The following is a 20939-nucleotide window of genomic DNA, read 5'->3' on the forward strand; positions in this document are numbered from 1 at the left end:
GTACCATCCATTCATCAAGATCATGCTTCAGCCCCTACTATCCTAAATACCACGCATGAAAACCGCACTCATGAAAATCGGCCTCCAAATCAACACCGAGGCTCTTCCTTTAATGGCAGGGGTGGTGGTCGGAACTCCAGAGGCAGCGGCAGGGGAGGTCGTTCCGACAGAGGAGGCAGCAGAGGCCGACCTGGTGGTGTCGGCGGTAATTTTGGATCGTAGGCTACTCTTGCTGGTAATAGCGGCTGGGGGATTTGGAACCCTTGGCATGGAGCATCTTCCAATCAGCGACCCAACAACAATGCTGTTGGGTTTTTACCTCCTTCCCACACAGATTGGATTAACTCTTAGCATAGCAGGTCGTATAATCAACAACCTATATGGCAGCAATTTAATCAGCCCAATTCGACTTCAACTTATCCTCCACAAACTTTTATGGCCAGCCCACATTTTAATCAGCCCAATACATGGCAAAAAATTTTTCCCGATCAACCGACCGCTCTCCCGCTGGCATTCTCTACCATGAATCTTCAAGAACCCGGAAATGCTGACTGGTATATGGACACCGGGACAACCGCTCACCTTCACGCCGACCAAGGTATTCTCAAGTCCTTTACAAATAAGTGTTCTAATCTTTCTGTTTTAGTTGGCAATGGATCTCGTATTCCCGTTACTTAATCGGGTAACTCCTCTATTAGCATTAACCCTTTTCGTACTTTAGCTCTTAACAATGTTCTTATTACTCCCCAAATAATTAAAAACCTTATTTATGTTCATCAATTCACTCGTGATAACAAATGTAGTATTGAATTTGACGAGTTTGGTTTTTCTGTGAAGGATTATCTCACCAAACAAGTCCTCCTTTGATGTGATAGTCAGGGCGATTTATATCTCATTACAAGTCCACCTCCTCAAGTGCTTCTTGGTGTCAACTCATCCACGTGGCACCAACGTCTTGGTCATCCCGGCCGTCAAATTTTTCAATATTTACATTCAAATAAGTCTATCTCATGTAATAATAAGAAGTCCTCTAGTTTGTGTCATGCTTGTCAACTCGGCAAACTTGTTCGTCTATCTTTTTCTCTGTCGAATAATGATGCTACTATTCCATTTCAAGTTATTCATTCCGATGTTTGGACTTCTCCTTTATTAAGTCATAGTGGAATTCAATATTATGTCATTTTTCTTGATCAATTTTCTCATTTTGTGTGGTGTATCATCTTCGTAAGAAACCTGATGTTTTTTTCTAAATTCATTCATTTTGCATGCTTATATCAAAAATCAATTTCATGCTGACATACAAACCTTTCAACGTGACAATGGCCAAGAATTTGATAAATGCTCAATTTTATACCATATGTTACATTAATGGCATCCATATGCGCTTCTATTGTCCTTACACCTCTCAACAAAACGGGAAATTTGAAAGAATGCTTCAAACTATAAATAACATCATTCGTACTTTGCTTTTCCAGGCTCACCTCCCTCTAACCTATTGGGTTGAAGCTTTACACATGACCTCTCATCTTTTGAACATCCTTTCCTCCACCACCTTAGAGAATGACACACCATACCATTAACTTTTCAACAAACATCCATCCTACTCCCACCTTTGTGTTTTTGGATGCCTTTGCTACCCTCACATAAAAACACTTAAAAACTTCAACCTCGTTCGGTTCCTTGCATCTTTCTTGGATATCCCACCAACCACAAAGGTTTTCGTTGTCTTAACCTCCATACAAATCAAATTATCATCTCTTGTCATGTCACATTCGATGAAACAATCTTTCCGTTTGGCTCTATGACTCCAACACATTCTCCTGATTATGACTTCCTCAAGTTAGATGACACCTGTAATATCTTTAATGACCCTAGTCATCCTGCTCAACCTCTGGGTACTTTTTCCTATACTTCCTCTCCTCCCGGTGCCTCTAATCCTGTCGACACCTCTACATCTACTCCTATGGCCGTTGGATCTCCATCCGACACCCTTCCTATTGTCGGCTCTAGCACCGTAGATACTTCTCCGATTGGTGTCTCCTCCTACACCGAGGGTCACTCGGACATTCATCCTTCGGTTCATCAAGCTGTCCAAAACAATGCTTCGGCTCCCTCTCGTTCTCACTCCATGGTTACTCATTCTCTCCATGGCATTGTCAAACCTATCACAAACTCAATCTTCATATTGAGTCTCATTCCGTCCTCTCACCTATTCCTTGAACTTATTCTCAAGCCTTCCGAGATCCTAACTGGTTGACTGTTATGACAAAGAATTTAATGCACTTATTTTTAACAAGACTTGGGTACTTGTCCCTCGGCCTCGTAATGCTAATGTGGTTAATTGTATTTGGATGTTCAAAAAGAAATTTAATGCAGATGGATCTCTTGCTCGATATAAGGCTCATTTGGTTGCCAACGGTCGCAGTCAACGCCCCGACATTGACTGTGATGAGACATTTAGTCCGGTTGTCAAGCCGGCTACTATCATGACTGTTCTTAGTCTGGCTATTTCCTATGATTGGCCAGTTCATCAATTAGATGTCAAAAATGAATTCCTTCATGGTCATCTTCAGGAGACTGTCTACATGCATCAACCTCCGGGTTTTAGTGACACGTCCCATCCAAATCATGTTCGTTTACTTAAAAAGTCGCTCTATGGACTCAAACAGGCACCACGGGCTTGGTATCACCGTTTTGCTCAGTTCCTCACATGCCACGGTTTTTTTAATAGTCGTTCTGATTCTTCTTTATTTGTTTATAGACAGGGTGATCAGCTTGCAGATCTTCTTTTATATGTCGATGATATTGTCTTGATAGCCTCCTCTACGGGTCTCCTCCAACACATCATTTCTACTTTACGCTCATAGTTTGCCATGTCAGATTTGGGTTCTCTTAATTATTTTTTGGGCATTGCCGTCTCACGAGATCGTCAAGAAATGTTTTTGTCTCAACAAAAAAATGCTACTGAGATACTAGGGCGTGCTCACATGCTTAATTGCAAGCCTACCCGTACTCCTACAGACACATCCACTAAAGTTGACGGCACTGGCCCACCAATTGCTGATCCGACACACTACCGTAGTCTCACAGGAGCACTTCAATACTTGACCTTCATTCGCCCTGACATTAATTATGGAGTTCAATAAGTGTGTTTGTTTTGCATGATCCTCAGAAGCCTCACTTCTCAGCTCTTAAACGCATTGTACGGTATATTTGGGGCACTCTTGATCATGGTTTACAGTTATTTGCGTCTCGTTCTCGAGGTTTGGTTGCCTATTCTGATGATTGGGCTGGTTGCCCCACAACTAGATGCTCCACATCTAGATACTGTGTTTTTCTTGGATCTAATATCCTGTATTGGTCGTCTAAGAGACAGGATACGACTTCTCGGTCCAGTACCGAAGTTGAGTATAGATGTGTTGCTAATGTGGTGGCTGAGACTAGCTGGCTTCGAAATCTCTTACATGAACTTTTATATCCACCTCTCTCTGCCACTCTTGTTTACTGTGATAATGTGAGTGTTGTCTATCTCTCTTCGAATCTTGTTCAACATCAACGTACAAAACACATTAAGATAGACATTCATTTTGTTCGAGACAAGGTTGCTTTGGGATAGGTCCGCATCCTTCATGTTCCATCCTCTTTTCAGTATGTAGATATTTTCACCAAAGGGCTTCCATCCCCGTTATTTCTTGACTTCAGATCCAGTCTAAATGTCCGATCAAGAACTCCCGTTCCGACTATGGGGGCTGTTAGACATAATCTTCTACTTATTGTATTTGTTTTAATATTTGTGTGGCCTGTTATATTTAGCCCACAATGTTTAGCATAGCCCAAATCTTATATCATGTATATATTTGGTGATGGAATACAATAATTGTTCATGGGAAAATATGGTGCCTAACATTGTCGCTTACTTGAGTGGCACATAACAACTTGAGCAACTCTTTGTAATCTTCTTTTGTTATTTTGGGCATTTGTACTTCATCAGTGATAGTTACAGCAGCTCTGTAACTATTCCAAATGGGGATTTTGTTGCAGTTAAGAAAGTAAGGAATGTTCACCTATCAGATGGAATTAAGTTGAAAGATGTGTTGAGTGTGCTGGGATTTAAATGTAATCTATTATCTGTGAGCAAAAATACGAGAGACTTGAACTGTTTTTTTGACCTTTTTCTCCAATAAATGTTATGTTCAGGACTTACCCTCGAGGAACCTGATTGGGATGGGTAGAGAGAGAGACAGTCTATACTACTTGGATCCGGTCTAAAGATGTGGCTATGGCCATATGGATGCAGCTTTCAGAGTTCTTCGCTATTTAAAGGCCAGGACAAGGTTTATTTTTACTCGCTAACGGTGGTCTGGATTTAATGGCTTGTCTCAGTTGTCAGTCTATGCGAAGATCCAACACAGGTTATTTTATAACCATTGGATAACGAAGAAACAAAGTGTTGTTGCTCGATTTTCTGCAGAGGTTAAATTTCGAGCTATGCCAAGCACTGTTTATGAGGTGTTATGACTTCGGTGCTTACTTTGTGACCTAGGTGTTGTTCAAAAAGGAGATACCCCGTTGATGTGTGATAATGAGCACACAAAGCATGTTGAAATGGACTGCTATCTCATTCGAGAGTGGGTGTCCAGTAGTAGAGATACAAACCTTTTCCATTCGGTCTGAACATCAACCTGCCGACATATTTACTAAAGCTCTTGGAGTAGAACGTTTCAAGGATCTTCGTGGCAAGTTTGGTGTTCGTGACGTTCACATTCCAACTTTAGAGGGAGTGTTAAAATTATGTTATTCAGCTGGTACTTATCCTAGTTTTATTATAGTTTATCTTATTAAAAAGTTTTCTAGTTTCTCTAGGTTAGTTATTTTTCCCAGTATATATACTTTTTGTTGTACCTCCGGGTTTAGTTAATGAAAATATTAATCATTTTAATCTCTTGTAAAATTTGTCAAGGTCGGATCAAGATCAGCGGCAGACGGTTGAGAGCACAATAAATTATGTTATGTCATACAAATATAATCTAATCTAACAATCTGATCTTATATAAACACCAAATCCAACAAAAGTTTTGAAATTGACACCTTTAAACAACACCCATATTACAGATGCCATAAAAATATAAAATACCTTTAAACAACACCCATATTACAGATGCCATACAAATATAAAATCCAAATAGTAGTATCAAGATAGCAATATTAGATAGGAAATAATAATTTATATTATGTACTCAAAAGCTACTTGCATTCCAGAGGATCTGTATGGTTTCTCTTCCTTTCTTCATCTTGGCAACTCTGACCATAACTACTATGTATATCTTATCCATGGTTTCATCAGCAAGCCTGAAAAGCTTCCATCTCCATTGCTTCTTGAGCAACAAAACTCCAATAACACCCCAAAACCCTGTTGCAAAACCACTCATTACATCCACGTAAAACCACACCTTCGTCTGCCCATCACTTTCTTCATGTCTCTTCTTGATTGTTGTCGTTGAATCTTCATGATTGGAGCAATTCTTTGGCAATGGAGCTCCACATAGGTCTTCGTTCCCAGCATATATTGATGAATCTGTAAAGGTCTGCAACTGATTTCCTGTGCGAATGGATCCCGGCAAGTTGTTGTGTGACAAATTCAAATGCCTCAAAAAATTCAAAGCTGCCATGCTTGGAGGTATCATCCCAATTAACTTGTTATTTGAGAAATCGAGAGATTCTAACTTTGACATGTTTCCAATGCTGTTTGGAATACTCCCACTGAGATGATTACAAGACAAATTGAGTCCCACCAACATATTTAGCGCAGTTAGCTCTGCAGGTATTTCTCCGACAAGTTTATTGTTTGAGAGGTCCATGTTAAAAACTATATCCCAAGTATGTGTATATTCATGATCAGAACCTTTCAAAATATGATTCACATTCTCATCAACTTTTATCTCTTGCCGGTGCAAAGCTACTCCACTACTGTTAATCATGGCATTCAACTGCCCAAGACAACGAGGAATCGTTCCGGTTAAGTTGTTACCGGAAACATCCAAAATCTGTAGACTTGCAGTTTTGCACAATGATCGAGGAATTCCTCCGGAGAAATTATTTTTGTCTAACCTTAAAACCATTAAAGATGCGAGGTTTTCTCCAATCCAGTCGGGAATATTTCCAGAAAAATTATTATCACCCAGATCCAAGACATTTAACTTGGTTAAATTCCCCAATTCGCATGGAAGCTCACCAGTAAAGTTATTGTCATTTAGATCTAACCAATTTAACCTTGAATTAAGACCTATGGAGCTTGGAATGACACCAGACAACCGATTTGAGCTAAATTTCATGGTACGCAGTCCTTGCATATTCTCAAGACATTCCGTAATTTTCCCAGTTAGCATATTTCTAGAAAGATCAAGATAGTTTAAATCTTTCCTTCTGCACAACGACCTTGGAATCGAACCATTAAAAAAGTTATTTTGCAGATGTAATACCGCAGTAACTACATCCCCGGTCAAATCATGATTTCCCCCATTAGGAAGGTTTGTCAAAGGTCCGTTGAGTTTATTGTGGGAGAGATCTAAGAGGGGAATGATTGGCATCTTCTGCACCCATGTGGGTAGAGGTCCTGAAATTGAAGAATTGGACAACACTAATATCTTGAGTTTTCTTTGATTTCGAAGCCACTGTGGAAATCCATTTGCAATATTGCAAGAACTAAGGTGAATACCTATCAATTTGAATGGAGGTATCCACTCTGGTGATATATTTAATGTCAACTTAGTATTAGAAGAAGTATCCAAGTATTTCAACTTTGAAAGGTTGGCAAAATGGGCTTCAAAAACGACTCCTTCTAGAACATTTCCACAGACATCTAGAGAATGAAATTTGGCAAGTTTCCCCATTGAAACTGGAATAGTCCCATTTAGAAAATTCCTACTCATCGAAAGTGATTGTAATGAAATAAGTCTCCCCAGAGATGCTGGGATGGGCCCTGTTAATCGATTGTTTCTTATATACAAATCTGTTAAGGATGCTAGTTTTCCAAGGGAGTCTGGAATTGAATCATTCAACTGATTAAAAGAAAGGTCAAGTTTGGAAAGTTTCCCATGGAATGCCGAAATTGGACCGGTTAACTTGTTATTGGATATATCTAATACTTCTAAAAATCTTAACTTTCTTAGCAAATCAGGCATTGGCCCAGTCAATCCATTGCTTGATCGATGTAAGTTTCTTAAATTCACTAGCCTTCGAAATGAATCCGGGATTGTGCCATTTAAACCAAAACTTAAATGCAACTCCTTCAAAGCATATTGAGAGCATTCTGAAGTGTTTGTGGGGGTGTGACTCATTTCTTTGTCAAAATTATTGAATGATGCACTCAATTTTTTCAGGCGACACAGTCTCCAAATTCCTATCTGCTCAATCTTCTTAAACTTGTTAGAAGAAAGTTCAAGCTCTAGAAGATTAGGCATAGAAGGAACCGATGAATTCAATTTGTCTCCTGAATGGTCAAGGACACTTACGCAACTCATGTTTGTTAAAACAGATGGAAATGTGCCTTCAATTGAATTTTTGCTAAGATCCAGATGTTGAATATTAGAAAGTGTACTGAAATTAAGATGAAGAGGAGAGAGAAATGTCTTATCGAGCCCACAACTTGACAAATACAGCTTTGATAAAGAAGGGATCATGTTCAGCAAGTTTGCAAAGTTCCATGCCAAACTAAGATTAAAGTTTGAAAGATCCAAGAATGCTAGGGATGTCATATTTTTGAAAAAGGCAGGGAGTGGACCTTCAAAGTTATTAAAGCCAAGATCCAAGTGTTTGATGTTGGGAATCATTCTACTCGAATTCAGAAGAGGATCGAGATCAACATTGGAAAGTCCACAATATGACAAACTTAACTCTTTTAATGAAGGAATCATGAAAAACACCATGTGCAAGTTGTGTGCTCCACTAAGATACAATGAACTCAAGTCGAGATGCTCGAGTGAAGAAAGGCCATAAGTCCATGCCATATCATCTACCACCAGCCCATAATTTGAACTGAGATCGAGAACCTTTAGATTAGAAAGATTTCCAAAGTGATGAGGAATAATACCTTCAAAACCAACATGCGAAAGATTGAGGTAGACCAACTGTTTGAAGGATCCAATGAACTCCGGGATCCGGCTTCCTCCAAAATAATTCCCACTCAGGTCCAAGTATTTCAAATGCCTCAAATCTGCCAAAGAATATTTTAGCTCATTAACGTCTAAGAAGTCGCGTTCAGGATCTAAGTAGTACTGGTTGGGAGGAAAAGAAGATGACATCCCTCTAAGAAAAAGGCTATCAACATGTCCAGTGACGCTGTCACAGTGGATTCTTTCCCACCGGCAACAATCATTGACAACCCATGATGATAACAGTTCAAGGTCATCTTTGACACTGTGTTTGAACTTCAGAAGAGCAAGACGCTCATGCTCAAAGCAACCTTCACTGGTAGTTTGAACACCCAAACAAGTAGATATAGTGGCAACCAAGAAAATAGTAACCGAAATGATATGAAGCCCCAACCCCTCTGATTCCCCATTCTCAAACCCACCTTGATCAATTAAATTTAGAAATTGAAGAGGAAAGATAGGTTGCTATGATCAAGAAACCGGTTCATTTTATAGAGCCATAAATTAAGAAAAACTTATTATCATTGTCCCGTACTTTAAACTCAGCAAACTATTTGAATCCACATATTGGTTTCCTTTAGGTCATAGTCTTTTAACAAAATATGAGTCGAACTAACACAGTATTTGAAAAACAATCATTGACATTTTTGAGAAATCTAAATATAGTTCATAAATTTTGTGGATAATAGTTATAAATTATTAACTGTATTTTGATGTTCAATAATTTACAAAACTAACTACAAGCAAATGAGTTTCATTCAATTGTTTGACTGAACTGGTTTGATGTGCCGAAGCCTATCAGAAAATAACTAGCTATTAAATTCAAAATTTCATCATATATATATATATATATATATATATATATATATATATATATATATATATATATATATATATATATATATATATATATAGGCTTAGGTTATTTTGTTTCTAGTAACTATTGTATGTCAGAATGCACAGATCTAAACCATTGGATGGAATATAATCAATGGTCATGATCTGAGGGTCTATGATATTAGAATAGGATAGCATGTACCATATAATCACACAAATTTCAGTATAAGGGCATTTTAGTCTATTAACCTATGTTAAAAAAGAAAATTTTCGTATTTTTAGGTATAATTAATTCCTTTATTTTTGAAAATCTAAATATTTTAAATTAATTCAAAATTAAAAATCCGATTTTATTCTGTCAGAATGATAGAATGTTAGCAATAAACTAGTAAATATATTTTTCGATTTTATTTTGTCAGAATGACAGAATGTCAACCATAAACTAGTAAATACAATCTAAAAGAAGACACAAAATTGATTCTTGAACTAATCATATACCAAATAATTACATTGTATGATTGTGATTCATTGAATAATAACAAATATTCTGAAAGAATAACAAGTATAATTCTTAAAAAATGAGTGTGATCATTCTTTAATTCATTCTTCAAGCCTTTGCCATCAGGTCTTCAAGCCATTCTTCAAGCCATTTCTATCAGAAGTTCATTGCGAAGTAATTCGTAGTGATACACTTGTAACAACTGCACATTAAACATACAAATAATTAACTACAATTCTATCAGAATACAGCAATAATATTATTGCAGAATAAACTATTCTTGCATAATGGTTTTGAATATTCTTAAGGAATTAACTACAACCATAGCCATAAACCATCATTCTTCTCTTATACTTTCAAACATATTCAATTCAACAATTATTATTATTATTATTACTCCTTATAAAAAGAACATGCCAATTAAATATGTTACCTTGTTCAAAAGGGCAACGAGCAGGATCTTAACCAAAATATAATGCCAATGCATCAACATTTCTACCCTACAACACAAACATTATAAAATAATACAAAATATATATAAAGTTTAATTCAAAGGGTTGTTCTTGATTCTTACCACCACAGAATACAAATTTGTTACGGACCCCACTTCCAACTCAACAATACTGATAAACTGATTCGGTGTCTAACAATGCAACAAAAAGAAATATTCGCATAAGATTGTAGTTTTATATAAAAAAAGATATCGAATTAGAAGAAATTGAGTAAAATATTTGTGTATTTACTTTATGAAAAACTTCATAGACAGGGCCATCGTTTGCTGAAGCATCTAGTTCTTGTCTGACCTTTTCAAGACCCTTAATAATGGCATGCATTTCTTCTGCTGAAGACTTCAATTGTATCTGCAAACAAGAAAAGCCTTTCATTTATCATTTTCTTTAAATAAATCTTTTATTTTTTGAGAAAATAATTTTTTTTCTTACTAGCATTTCGTCGAACAGTTGGAATGCATGATATGTATCCAACATCGGTTATTAGGCAACAAAGAATTGAAACATCTCAAATTCACACAATTAAAAAGACTAATTACAACTGTGCAGATCTTTATTCAACAGCATGCTTTTGATAGATCCACCTAAGCAACTTGCGAGAAAATGAAAATTTGAAACAAGCAGAGTGGTCATTACCCCATGAAAATGGAAATAATCAAATCATATACCTTTATTCTGTTGTTATAAAAGAGAGCCAATCGCAGGAGCTGATAAACGGAGAAACAAAAAAACGGTGGCTGGAATGAGACGTCGGAGCTTCATCGCTTGGTGAGAGAGACTCAAGGCGTACGATGTTGTTACCCCTTGAAGTTGGAGGATTCAATTTGGTTTAAGCGTGCACTCGATTTACGTAGGCTGGTCTCGGGGATGACCTAATTTGCCAACAGAGGGATTAAATTGAAATTAGGGATGGGAGGAGAGAAAAACGGTGATGGTCGGCTGGTAGAGGAACAACATTGAAGTTGCCGATTGAGGTGCGGCTATAGGTTTTTTAGGTCGATCGTTTGAAGATAAAGAGGGGAGAAAACTAGGTTTTAGGAAGTTAATGAATTACCATAATTAAACATGCAAAGATTACTATAATACCCTTACATGATTTATTTAAAGATTTATTATTTCCTCAGTTTTCATTGGTGCATACATGCACACAATAGTTGCTAAAACATTTGAACCTATCTCTCTCTCTCTCTCTCTCTCTCTCTATATATATATATATATATATATATATATATATATATATATATATATATATATATATATTTATATATAAACATAGTTTTGTCAAATGCATTATGATATAATCAGAAGTGACAATGTTGACACGGTTAATTGAAAACTAATAAAATCTAGAATCCTCGCTAAGAATAAAAGGGTCAGATTTGTTGAACGGGTCAAAATTGCTCATTATAATTAGAGTAAATTCCAAGAATGGTACATTTGATATACCAAAATCTGCAGCTTAACTGCAACTTTCAATATTATTGTAAAGTGGTCCCTAACTTTGGTTTTTTGTTTCAGCACTGACACTAACACTAACAGAATAACTACCTATGCCGACGATACCTATACCGACAAAAAGCGTCATCGCTAAAAATTAGGCGACGCCATGTCATTGGTAAAAAATTGACCAAAGTAGCTATGCCGACGACATGTGGTCGCCATAGGTTAGGCGAGAACGAATTCTTGTTTCCTAGTTTTCTGAAAATCTACGCGGACACAATGTCGTCGCCATTGGTTTGGAAATTATAATTTGTTATCTATTTACAAGTGATGTTACAGGAAAAAGGAACTAGCGTCATTGGGTTTAAAGCCATCCGGATCACATGTTGTCGGTATAGAGGACATGTGATCCTGTGATCCTCTATGTCGACGACAACTCGTTGGTAAAAAGTTGTGTCTTTTTTTTTTCTTTCTGATTTATCAAATAACGAAATGATGTCGTCGTACTTAACCCTATAACAATGAAATGTGGTCAAGATAGGGCTTTATAGTCTAGATCTCACTCATTCATTTTTCTGCTCCGCACACCCACCCTCGAATCTCTCAATTTGATCAGCGATTTCGTCGACCCCAATGTCTGCTACGACTCTCCTTCACCGTCGGCCTCGGGTAATGATTTCCTCCATTGTATTTGGTTGTTTTCTGATTTTTCATAGCATTTGTTATTATTGTATTAAGGTGTCTAAGCTCTTAACTAAATTGTTATATTCTTTTAATTAGAAGTAAAGTTATTTTTCGGTTGCCCTTATAACTAGAAATAACTAGAAATGATATTAGGAGATAAGGGAAATGTTTTGTTGATATATTATATGACTAGGTGTGAGATCAATGTATTACATGAGTTTATTTAAAAGAAAACACTAAATATAAAATTCTAAACATTTAAGAAGTTTGAATTTATAAGAAAAATGAGAAAATGTTGAATTATAAAAATTAAACCGTTTTTTACTCATTAAATTTAAACAAATAATTTAGATAAATAAATAAAGGAAACTAATGAAGCTATAATTTAAATTTTTTGAGATTAGAAGGAAAGTTAATTAAGGAAATTAATGCATTTAAATACTATTTGGAATTTAATAAAATAGAAAAACCATAAAATGTCATGTGGAATAAAAATTAATTCAAAATAACCACAAAATAACATTTGGCAAATTGAATGAGAGTGTGACAAGTGGCAAAAAAAATCTTCATTTATTAGAGTAGATTAATTAATATATTAATTGGAAATAGATAACTGATTCGTAGATTTATTATATGATTAATAAATTAATATGAGATCAATAATTAAACAATTGATTTGTTACTTTATATGATTAATAAATTATAAGAAATCAATAAGAATTAATTCATTATTAATCGTAATTAATCTACAATTAATTTGGGATTAATTAGAACAATTAAAGGTCCAAGGGTTGAATTGTAATTGTTCATTATTGAGCAAGGAAGGAAAACTCTAGAACCTATATAAGGGTAGACGGTTTTTGCAAAGATTCTAGGATTTCTAGAAGCCTCTTGGTTGTAGGTGAGGGAATGATTTGAACTGGATTAAATTTAGTATTTAATCAATTCAAATCTTGCTTTTGTCTGCAAGTCACCCACACTATAAATAAGACCCCAAGACTTGGAATTTTCATTCATGCTCGTCCCAAGAGGCTCATAGGCGAAATTCTTCAACCCTCTTCTCTCTCATCTTCATTTTAGAGTTTCTAGTTTTGGGTGTGAGCTATTAGAGGCATCATACTTTTGGTGCTAGCTTCCCAAGATCAAGAAGGACTCAAGGAATTGTTTACAATAACAATTCAAATGTTATGTAACCTTAACTTATGAATTTCGATTATAGATAGGGTTTATGAAAGTTTCAATAGTATGTTGCTATAATGTGTAAAGACTTAGATCCTTAATTAGGTTGCATATACCCTTAATTGTTAAGAGAAATTCCATAAGTACATAGTTTTTTTGTAACTTATAAAACCCATCAGTGGTATCAAAGCTTATGATTCTTTTTATTATATGTGCCTAATTAAAACTGGAATCAAAACTGATAACATCGACTTTCTCCTATGGTCACGTCTTGGTCAATCCGATGCCACGAAGTGAGAATTGTTTGAAATAGATCTTTTTTCTCTGCCTTATCCAATTAGTAGGTTGTTAATTAATAATTATCTGCATTGGTTATATCAAATCCAAATTTCACTTGCCATCTATGATTAAAACCCTAATTGATTTGTTAATTTATATGATTAATAAATTAATAAGAAATTAATAAGAATTAATTAATTCTTAGTAAGAATTAATCTAGAATTAATTTGGGATTAACTGGAATAAATTAAAGGTCCAAGGTTTGAACTGTAATTTTTCATAATTGAGCAAGGAATGAAATTTCTAAAACCCATATTGAGGTGGACGGTTTTTGCAAGGATTCTAGGATTTCTTGAAGCCTCTTGGTTGTAGATAAGGAAATGATTTGAACTGAATTAAATATGTTATTTAATTAATTCAAATCTTGCCTTGTCTGCAACTCACATACACTATAAAAATAGGACCCGAACACTTGGAATTTTCATTCATTCTCGTCCCAAGAGGCTCATAGGAAAAATTCCTCCTCCTTCCTCTCTCTCATCTTCATTCTAGAGTTTCTAACTTTGGGTGTGAGCCATTAGAGGCATCATACTTTTAATGCTAGCTTTCCAAGATCAAGAAGGATTCAAGGAATTATTTACAAGAACAATTCAAATGTTATGTAACCTTAACTTATGAATCTCGATTATAGCCAAGGTTCATAAAAGTTTCAACAGTATGTTGCTTTAATGTGTAAAGACATAGACCATTAATTAGGTTTCATATACCATTAATTGTTAAGAGAATTCCATAAGTACATAGTTTTTTGTAACCTATAAAACCCATTAGTGGTATCGGAGCTTAGGTTTCTTTCTTTATATGTACGTTATTAAAACCGGAATCAAAACTGATAAAATCAACTTTCTGCTATGGTGACGTCATAGACAGTCCTCCTCCATGACGTGAGAATCGTATGAAAACAGGATTTATGGCATACATGATGCATCCAATTGTCAAAGCATATGGAACAACTTTCATCTTGTCCAACTCAGCCTTTGTGCTAGGACATTGGGATGAACTTAGTACTGTGCCAATTACAAAATATGGGAGCTTGGTATGACTCTCCCCTGGTGTCATTTTCCAAACACCTAATTTCTAAAAGATCTTGTATGCTCAAGAGTCATATTAAAATGATATTGCTAATTAACATATGATCCTAAGTTCATTTTCCAAACAAATTATTTACATTAAAAAAAACCCAAATATGTATGCCAATTACAAATGTGGAATATAAAGACATTTTGTTTCTTAGGACCTCTTTGATAGACCTCTTATTGGGTCCACTAAGAGGTGAGGTCTGACTCGGTCCAATTCAGCCCGTTTGATAATGATATTTTGAGCTTTGACCGAGCAAGAAGAGTCCAACCGAATTAGCCAAATACAATCGCTGACTGAATTAATTTCCAAGAAAACCCTCTCTTTCCTAGAACTAACAGGCTTTAAGCGACACCCTCCTTTGAACGACATTCACTTCAGTGACTTCTGCTCCATCGACGACCTCTACATCGGTGGCTTGTGCCTCGCCGAAATCAACTTCGTTGGATTTTGGCTCTCCAACATCGGTTCTTCAAAGCTTCCGATTTCTCCAAGGTTTCTGCTTCTCCTCGCTTCTGATTTCTCCAAGGATTTTGCTTCTCCTCGCTTCTGATTTATGTGGCTTCTGTCATCAAGTTTGTTTGTTTTTGTAGGGCTGGAACCAATAGTGAGTGGGTGGGCAAAAACAGAAAACATCGTAGAATTAACATCCTTAGGGAAAAAATCACAAAGTTGAAGCCTTTGGTGAATTATAGTGAATATTTAACTCAGTAAAAATCAGTGCCCATAGAAATTGTTCAGTTTTAGAATTTCAGTTTTCATGTGATTATGTGTATGTAGTTTGGTTTGTGAATCTATTGGGTATTTATGCAATTATTAGTTGAAAATAGAGACTAGAAATACGAAAAAAATTTAATTTTTGAGCTGAAAGTTTTAGCATTTGTATTATGTACATAGAGGACCATTGTGTCTATTGTCAATCTTGAATGCAAGCTAGACCTGAAGGCATTGTTATTATATCTACATCAAAATTAGAAAATCATTTGCATTTATACTGAAAGTTTGAAATTTGCAATAATCTCCAAAGTGGAAAACCGAACTGTTTCTTGTTTCATTATGTAAACTCCAAAATATACAATCTTTTTCCAAAAATATGCATACTTTTATAGCTTAATGATGGTCTTTTTTTGTTCAAAGTATAAAAGGGATAATTGTCTTTGTTGGATCGAATGTGATTTTGAGTTCATTAGGCACAAAGGCTGGTCTAATAAGAATGAATGGTATTTTGGTCTATTTATTCTGTTGTGGCATCTGATCAATAAAAGGAACATGAAAAAAGATTTGAAACATGTGAGAACTAGTTTTTACTTTGAGTTTTGGATAAATAACCATGAAAAATTGATCTTTTGGTCGATGTCAAAAAGCTCGAAAATTTTCAAGAGGAAAGGGTATTTTCGGCAGATGAAATTGAAAATTGCTAGATATGAATAACATTTTTGTGAAAAACAACAAGCTAGATATGAAATTATCATTTTGATATGTGTGGTCGTATTGTAATTGTAGTTAATAATATATCTTAAAAAGGAAAAAAAATTCACATGTTTAAATTGAGTTGCATATAGAACACAAGGGTAAAATGGTCATTTTTCTCATTCAACACAATCAGATGCGTAATCAAACAACATGGTGTCAGTCAGATGTAGATTTAGTCAGACTTCAGTCAGGCCTCTAACTCAGTTAGATCTGACTCAATCAACAACTATCAAACAGCCCCTTACTTTCTTAAATTATAAAGTTCAAGCGAAGAGTCTTATCCACTTGAATCAAAGTAGGAAACAAGAGTGACCTGTAACATGGTTTTGAGGATAAGAGCATGATCACAAAGAGTCTTGTTGGTGACTTTGAGTGTGTGTGTGTGTGTGTCAAAAACATCTTTAGTTGATGCACATATCAAAATGACCAAAAAAGATTATATAGCAAGGTTACTCATGAAACAATCTATAAAAGAAACTGAACACATATTCCAAGAGAGCTTTTTGACAAGTCCTAGTGTTAAATTTGACTTTGACACTTGATGGCTTATGAACTAACTTGCAAGAAAATAAGTTTTTTATTCTAGAACATTATATCTCGCATACTGTATTTTAGGCCTAAAAAGACCAACCAGAAACCTACTTTTGTTTAATTCTCAATAGATGCAATGTACTTTTTATGCATAATATTAGCATATCAGCATCTCTTTATTTATTGTTTTACAAGTTCCATTATGTTAATTATGATATCAATAGTTAATTCATTCAATAACTTGAATAAACCCAAATGTTACAATCATGTCATTCGGTTATATTATAACTCTCATTACTTATGGAATAATCTTATGTTTTAGTTAACTCATTCATTATCGATAATGAAAGTAAGTATATATAGTTTACATGTCACTGTCCTTTCATCTTAATGATATAAAACACATCATGCAGCCAGTCAAGAACTATATACTTAGTGGATTAATTCCATTGTACATTAACAAGTAAGAAATCCCATTACAACCAACTAATGAAAAGCATGATGCAGTTCATCAAGTCACTACAATTACGACTTAATTATCAGTCATTTAATACCCAGGACTCTATACAGGGGCTCTATATGTCTATTTATCAAGCATTTGGACCCCAAACACTATACACATCCCCCTGCCTCAACTTGTACGTTAAAAGATGCATTATCAATATGCAATAACACATTATACAATATTCTCAACTTCATTAATTAATATTATCTACTTTACTTTAATCACCATTACCTATTTTAACCAGAAATTCCCAGAATTATCAAAATTACGTCACCACACACAATCTCAACTCAACTTTCTTTTAAGTTAGTTATATGCCTTCATTTAGCTTACATTCCGTAGAATAATTATCTTAAAACCTAACACAGCTTCAACTAATTTTACATATATAATTAACATACCTTGACTAATGCGGCTCTGTGTTAAACTCAGACTGGTTAGTGGTTACCCCTTCAATATTAGAAGTCATACACATTTATGATCTTTAATTCACTGATTTCCTTCATGAGTTCTCCTTCTTTCTTCCTCTTCTTCTTCTTACAGCCGAGAAATTGAGGCAAATTGCGGTTGTTTGCGTTGCTATTTTCGGAACTGTTATATGGCAACACAATAACTTTTTACACCGTGAACCACTATAAACAGCTATATCACCGCTACGGCACCGTTGTTCACTGCCTATAGCTTCTCCTTTAGCTAATTAGATCTATTTTCACAGTTTCGTCTTATATCTGATATTTGACGGGAAATTCATGATCGCATTTCTTTTTCTTTATTTATAATACTGTATTACATAAATGGTTGCTGTAGTTTACAGAAAGTCACATGTTCACTCATAAATTTTGTTTCTTGAGTGAAATGGTCATTTTAGTTTTAGTTTTTTTGAGCACATATAAAATGTCTATTTTACCATTTTTAACATATTTTATTTTTCTTATATTATTTCTAATTTATATACATACTAAATCAAAGAGGTCCCATCAAAGACGAGATTGATCATAATGGGGAAGACAAAGACGAGATTAACCAAAGATTGCAACTTTCGTCTGAAATTTGAGATTAACTTGTCACACTCCCGACCGGCGGTGGAAACGTCTGGCGGTGTGAACGTGTGGAAATTGGATCGAGGCATACAGTTATATATAAAACATAACATAAAAGTATATTACAATCCATAATTTTATTTATTATAAATTATTTTTTGGATTAGATTGTTTATAGTCAAGCACACAACTTAAATATTACTAGAAACGATAAACGGAGGGAACTAAACTCCAGCAAGCTTCCTCGAAGACCTCCTCCTTCTCGGCACAACTATTTTCCACACCCATCTCCCTAAAAGTACATGTATTTTTTTAAATGTCAACATAATGTTGGTGAGTGCACAGGTTTTTGTAGAATTTGTCTTTTATTTGGTTGTATTAATTTAAGAATTCTTTTTCTTTTAGAAAAACTTTACCTAAAGTATTTTATTAACCCTAGCTGACTATCTTTTTAGCATATCTAACGATCCTATCTTGTGATAGTTTATGATATTTTATTAATCCTAATTTTCTATCTTTGTAGGATATTTAACTAATCCTAACGTATTTTATCTATTACTCTAAGGTGTCCCTAATGGTAACCGGATCTCTAAGGTGTTTGTAATGTATTACCATGAGCCCCCATAATCGATGTTGTTTGACTAATAATTGCCCCGCCATGAAGCTTCACCAGACGTCGAATAGTGATTAATAAGAAAGTTACCCTTTCGGGATTGTAACTAGCAATCGCAGATGGGTTGTCAATCCCTGTATAGATCTATACATATCTTCCTAGCTCTCGCAAAATTAATGATTACAGAAACCGGGAAAGCCGAATTTAATCAAGGATTTTGGATTAATATTAACAGCTCACTGACTATTAACCTTAGGTATTTATCTTTTATATTTTATCTTTCCTATAACTATCATAATATAAACCCCTTTAGTTTTATATTTGGTAATTATATCTTTTAGATCTCATAATTATTTTGAATGTATATATGAATATATCTTATTTTCCGATATATATATATATATATATATATATATATATATATATATATATATATATATATATATATATATATACACACACACACACACACCCTAGTTATGGTTATTTAAAAACAAGATGTTTGGGCAGAGTAACAAGTAGAGACGATGCATATCCCTATATTTGACCAACATAACTTCTAGGTACTGTCACACCCCCAAACCGGAACGGCGGAAACGTTCGAGGGCGGATGACTTCATGCACAGCATCATAACAATTGAATATAATTGAAACATAGCAGCACAAACATTCATACATTGAGATTACAGGTTTACATTGTTTACAAACTTGCTTGTTGAAAAGTCGAATATAAATAACTGAAAAGTAGAAAACATGATATAGCGACGCCGGCCCTCTAAATATGTGAGATACCTGTCTACTGATTTCCTAAGAATACAAGTGATTTGGAAAAAGTGTCAACAATTAAGTTGGTGAGTTCATAAGTATTTTCTATGAAAAGGACTTGAAATTGATTCGAGTAAAATGAATATGTATACTTCTATAAAATCCAATATTTTCTATATGAACATGTATTGTAGTCGTAAAGCTCTAAAATCAAAAGTGTAAGTAATACAATACTGAAAATAGTATGTAGCTTTGTTCACGTATAAAACCAAATGAATGCATGTTTCACATAAATAAACTGTATGGCACTGGAATAACTGTACAAAGTAGTTTTAATTTAATAAAGCTATTGCAAATATGTGATGATGTGATCCCGTAAATCGAATAATTTGTAGATACTCTATGTGAGTTATCATAACCATGCTAATGCGACTAGTTGCCTGAACAACACGCTTCGGACGTCGGTAACTGGTATGGTATATGTCACCCTAGACCTACCGGTTTAACTGTAGCTAACAATTTAGGTTCCGGGTTGTCAAGCCCCGTATAGATCTCTACACAAGTGTCAGGCTCCCCCTACAAGAGATTCTTGTTATAATGCAGGTCTTAGTGTGTGTACTCTGGTGGGTACGGTGAAGCATAACTTCTCATAACCAATATCAATCGATTTTCGTGAACTGAAAACTCCTTATTCTTATGTATGTAATAATTATATCTTTATATAGTTATTAGTCTCTTCTGAAATGAAAGTGTAGTTTTGTGACTCCAAACTATACCGATTATAGTTTATCAAGTTGTTTGTCTAGAACATTTATATAATCATTTATATAAACACATAGGACATTATTTTGTTTAGTTTCAAAATAAATTCAATTTCATAAGTTTTGGGTGGTAACACACAAAGTAGTGAAATAACTAGAAAGTACGCCTTTCTACTAAAAGGCTATATTTTGGTAAAAAGGCTTCCAGGAATCATGTAGTTTTATGAACCATAATTTTTACTATGATCTTTATAACATGAAATATGTTTAGTTTTTGTAGTTTTGCATTTCAAAGCAAATATATCATAAATATTTGTACAATGCTAGTGATAATAATATCTTGTGCATGCATTGGTATATATCTTAACATAAAGATAAAATAAGCAAGTATTTATATAATAAACCAATTTTTGACTTGTATTCCCCCCCCCCCCCCCCCCCTAAAAACATGAAAAACATTGAAAATATGGGGGTATGAACTCAGCTTGAGTGGTTGATGTGTGTAGTTCGAAGTGATGATGTGAAGATTTCTAAGCTTAA

General features: G+C 34.8%; 1 protein-coding gene across 1 annotated transcript in view; it reads right to left on the reverse strand.

The window, feature by feature from the left end:
- Positions 1 to 5237: 5237 nt before the first annotated feature.
- The window catches only part of LOC111893260 (receptor-like protein EIX1), a 37284-nt gene continuing 21582 nt past the window's right edge, over positions 5238 to 20939 (reverse strand). Inside the window, exons 5-8 of the mRNA XM_042897406.1 lie at positions 10230 to 10346; positions 10074 to 10129; positions 9920 to 9986; positions 5238 to 8615 (exon numbers count right to left, since the gene is read on the reverse strand). Of these exons, the coding sequence (XP_042753340.1) occupies positions 5238 to 8615; positions 9920 to 9986; positions 10074 to 10129; positions 10230 to 10346 (3618 nt within the window). The remainder of the gene's footprint in view (positions 8616 to 9919; positions 9987 to 10073; positions 10130 to 10229; positions 10347 to 20939) is intronic.

This window comes from Lactuca sativa, chromosome 8 (genome assembly GCF_002870075.4).
Source record: "Lactuca sativa cultivar Salinas chromosome 8, Lsat_Salinas_v11, whole genome shotgun sequence".
Lineage (NCBI taxonomy): Eukaryota > Viridiplantae > Streptophyta > Magnoliopsida > Asterales > Asteraceae > Lactuca > Lactuca sativa.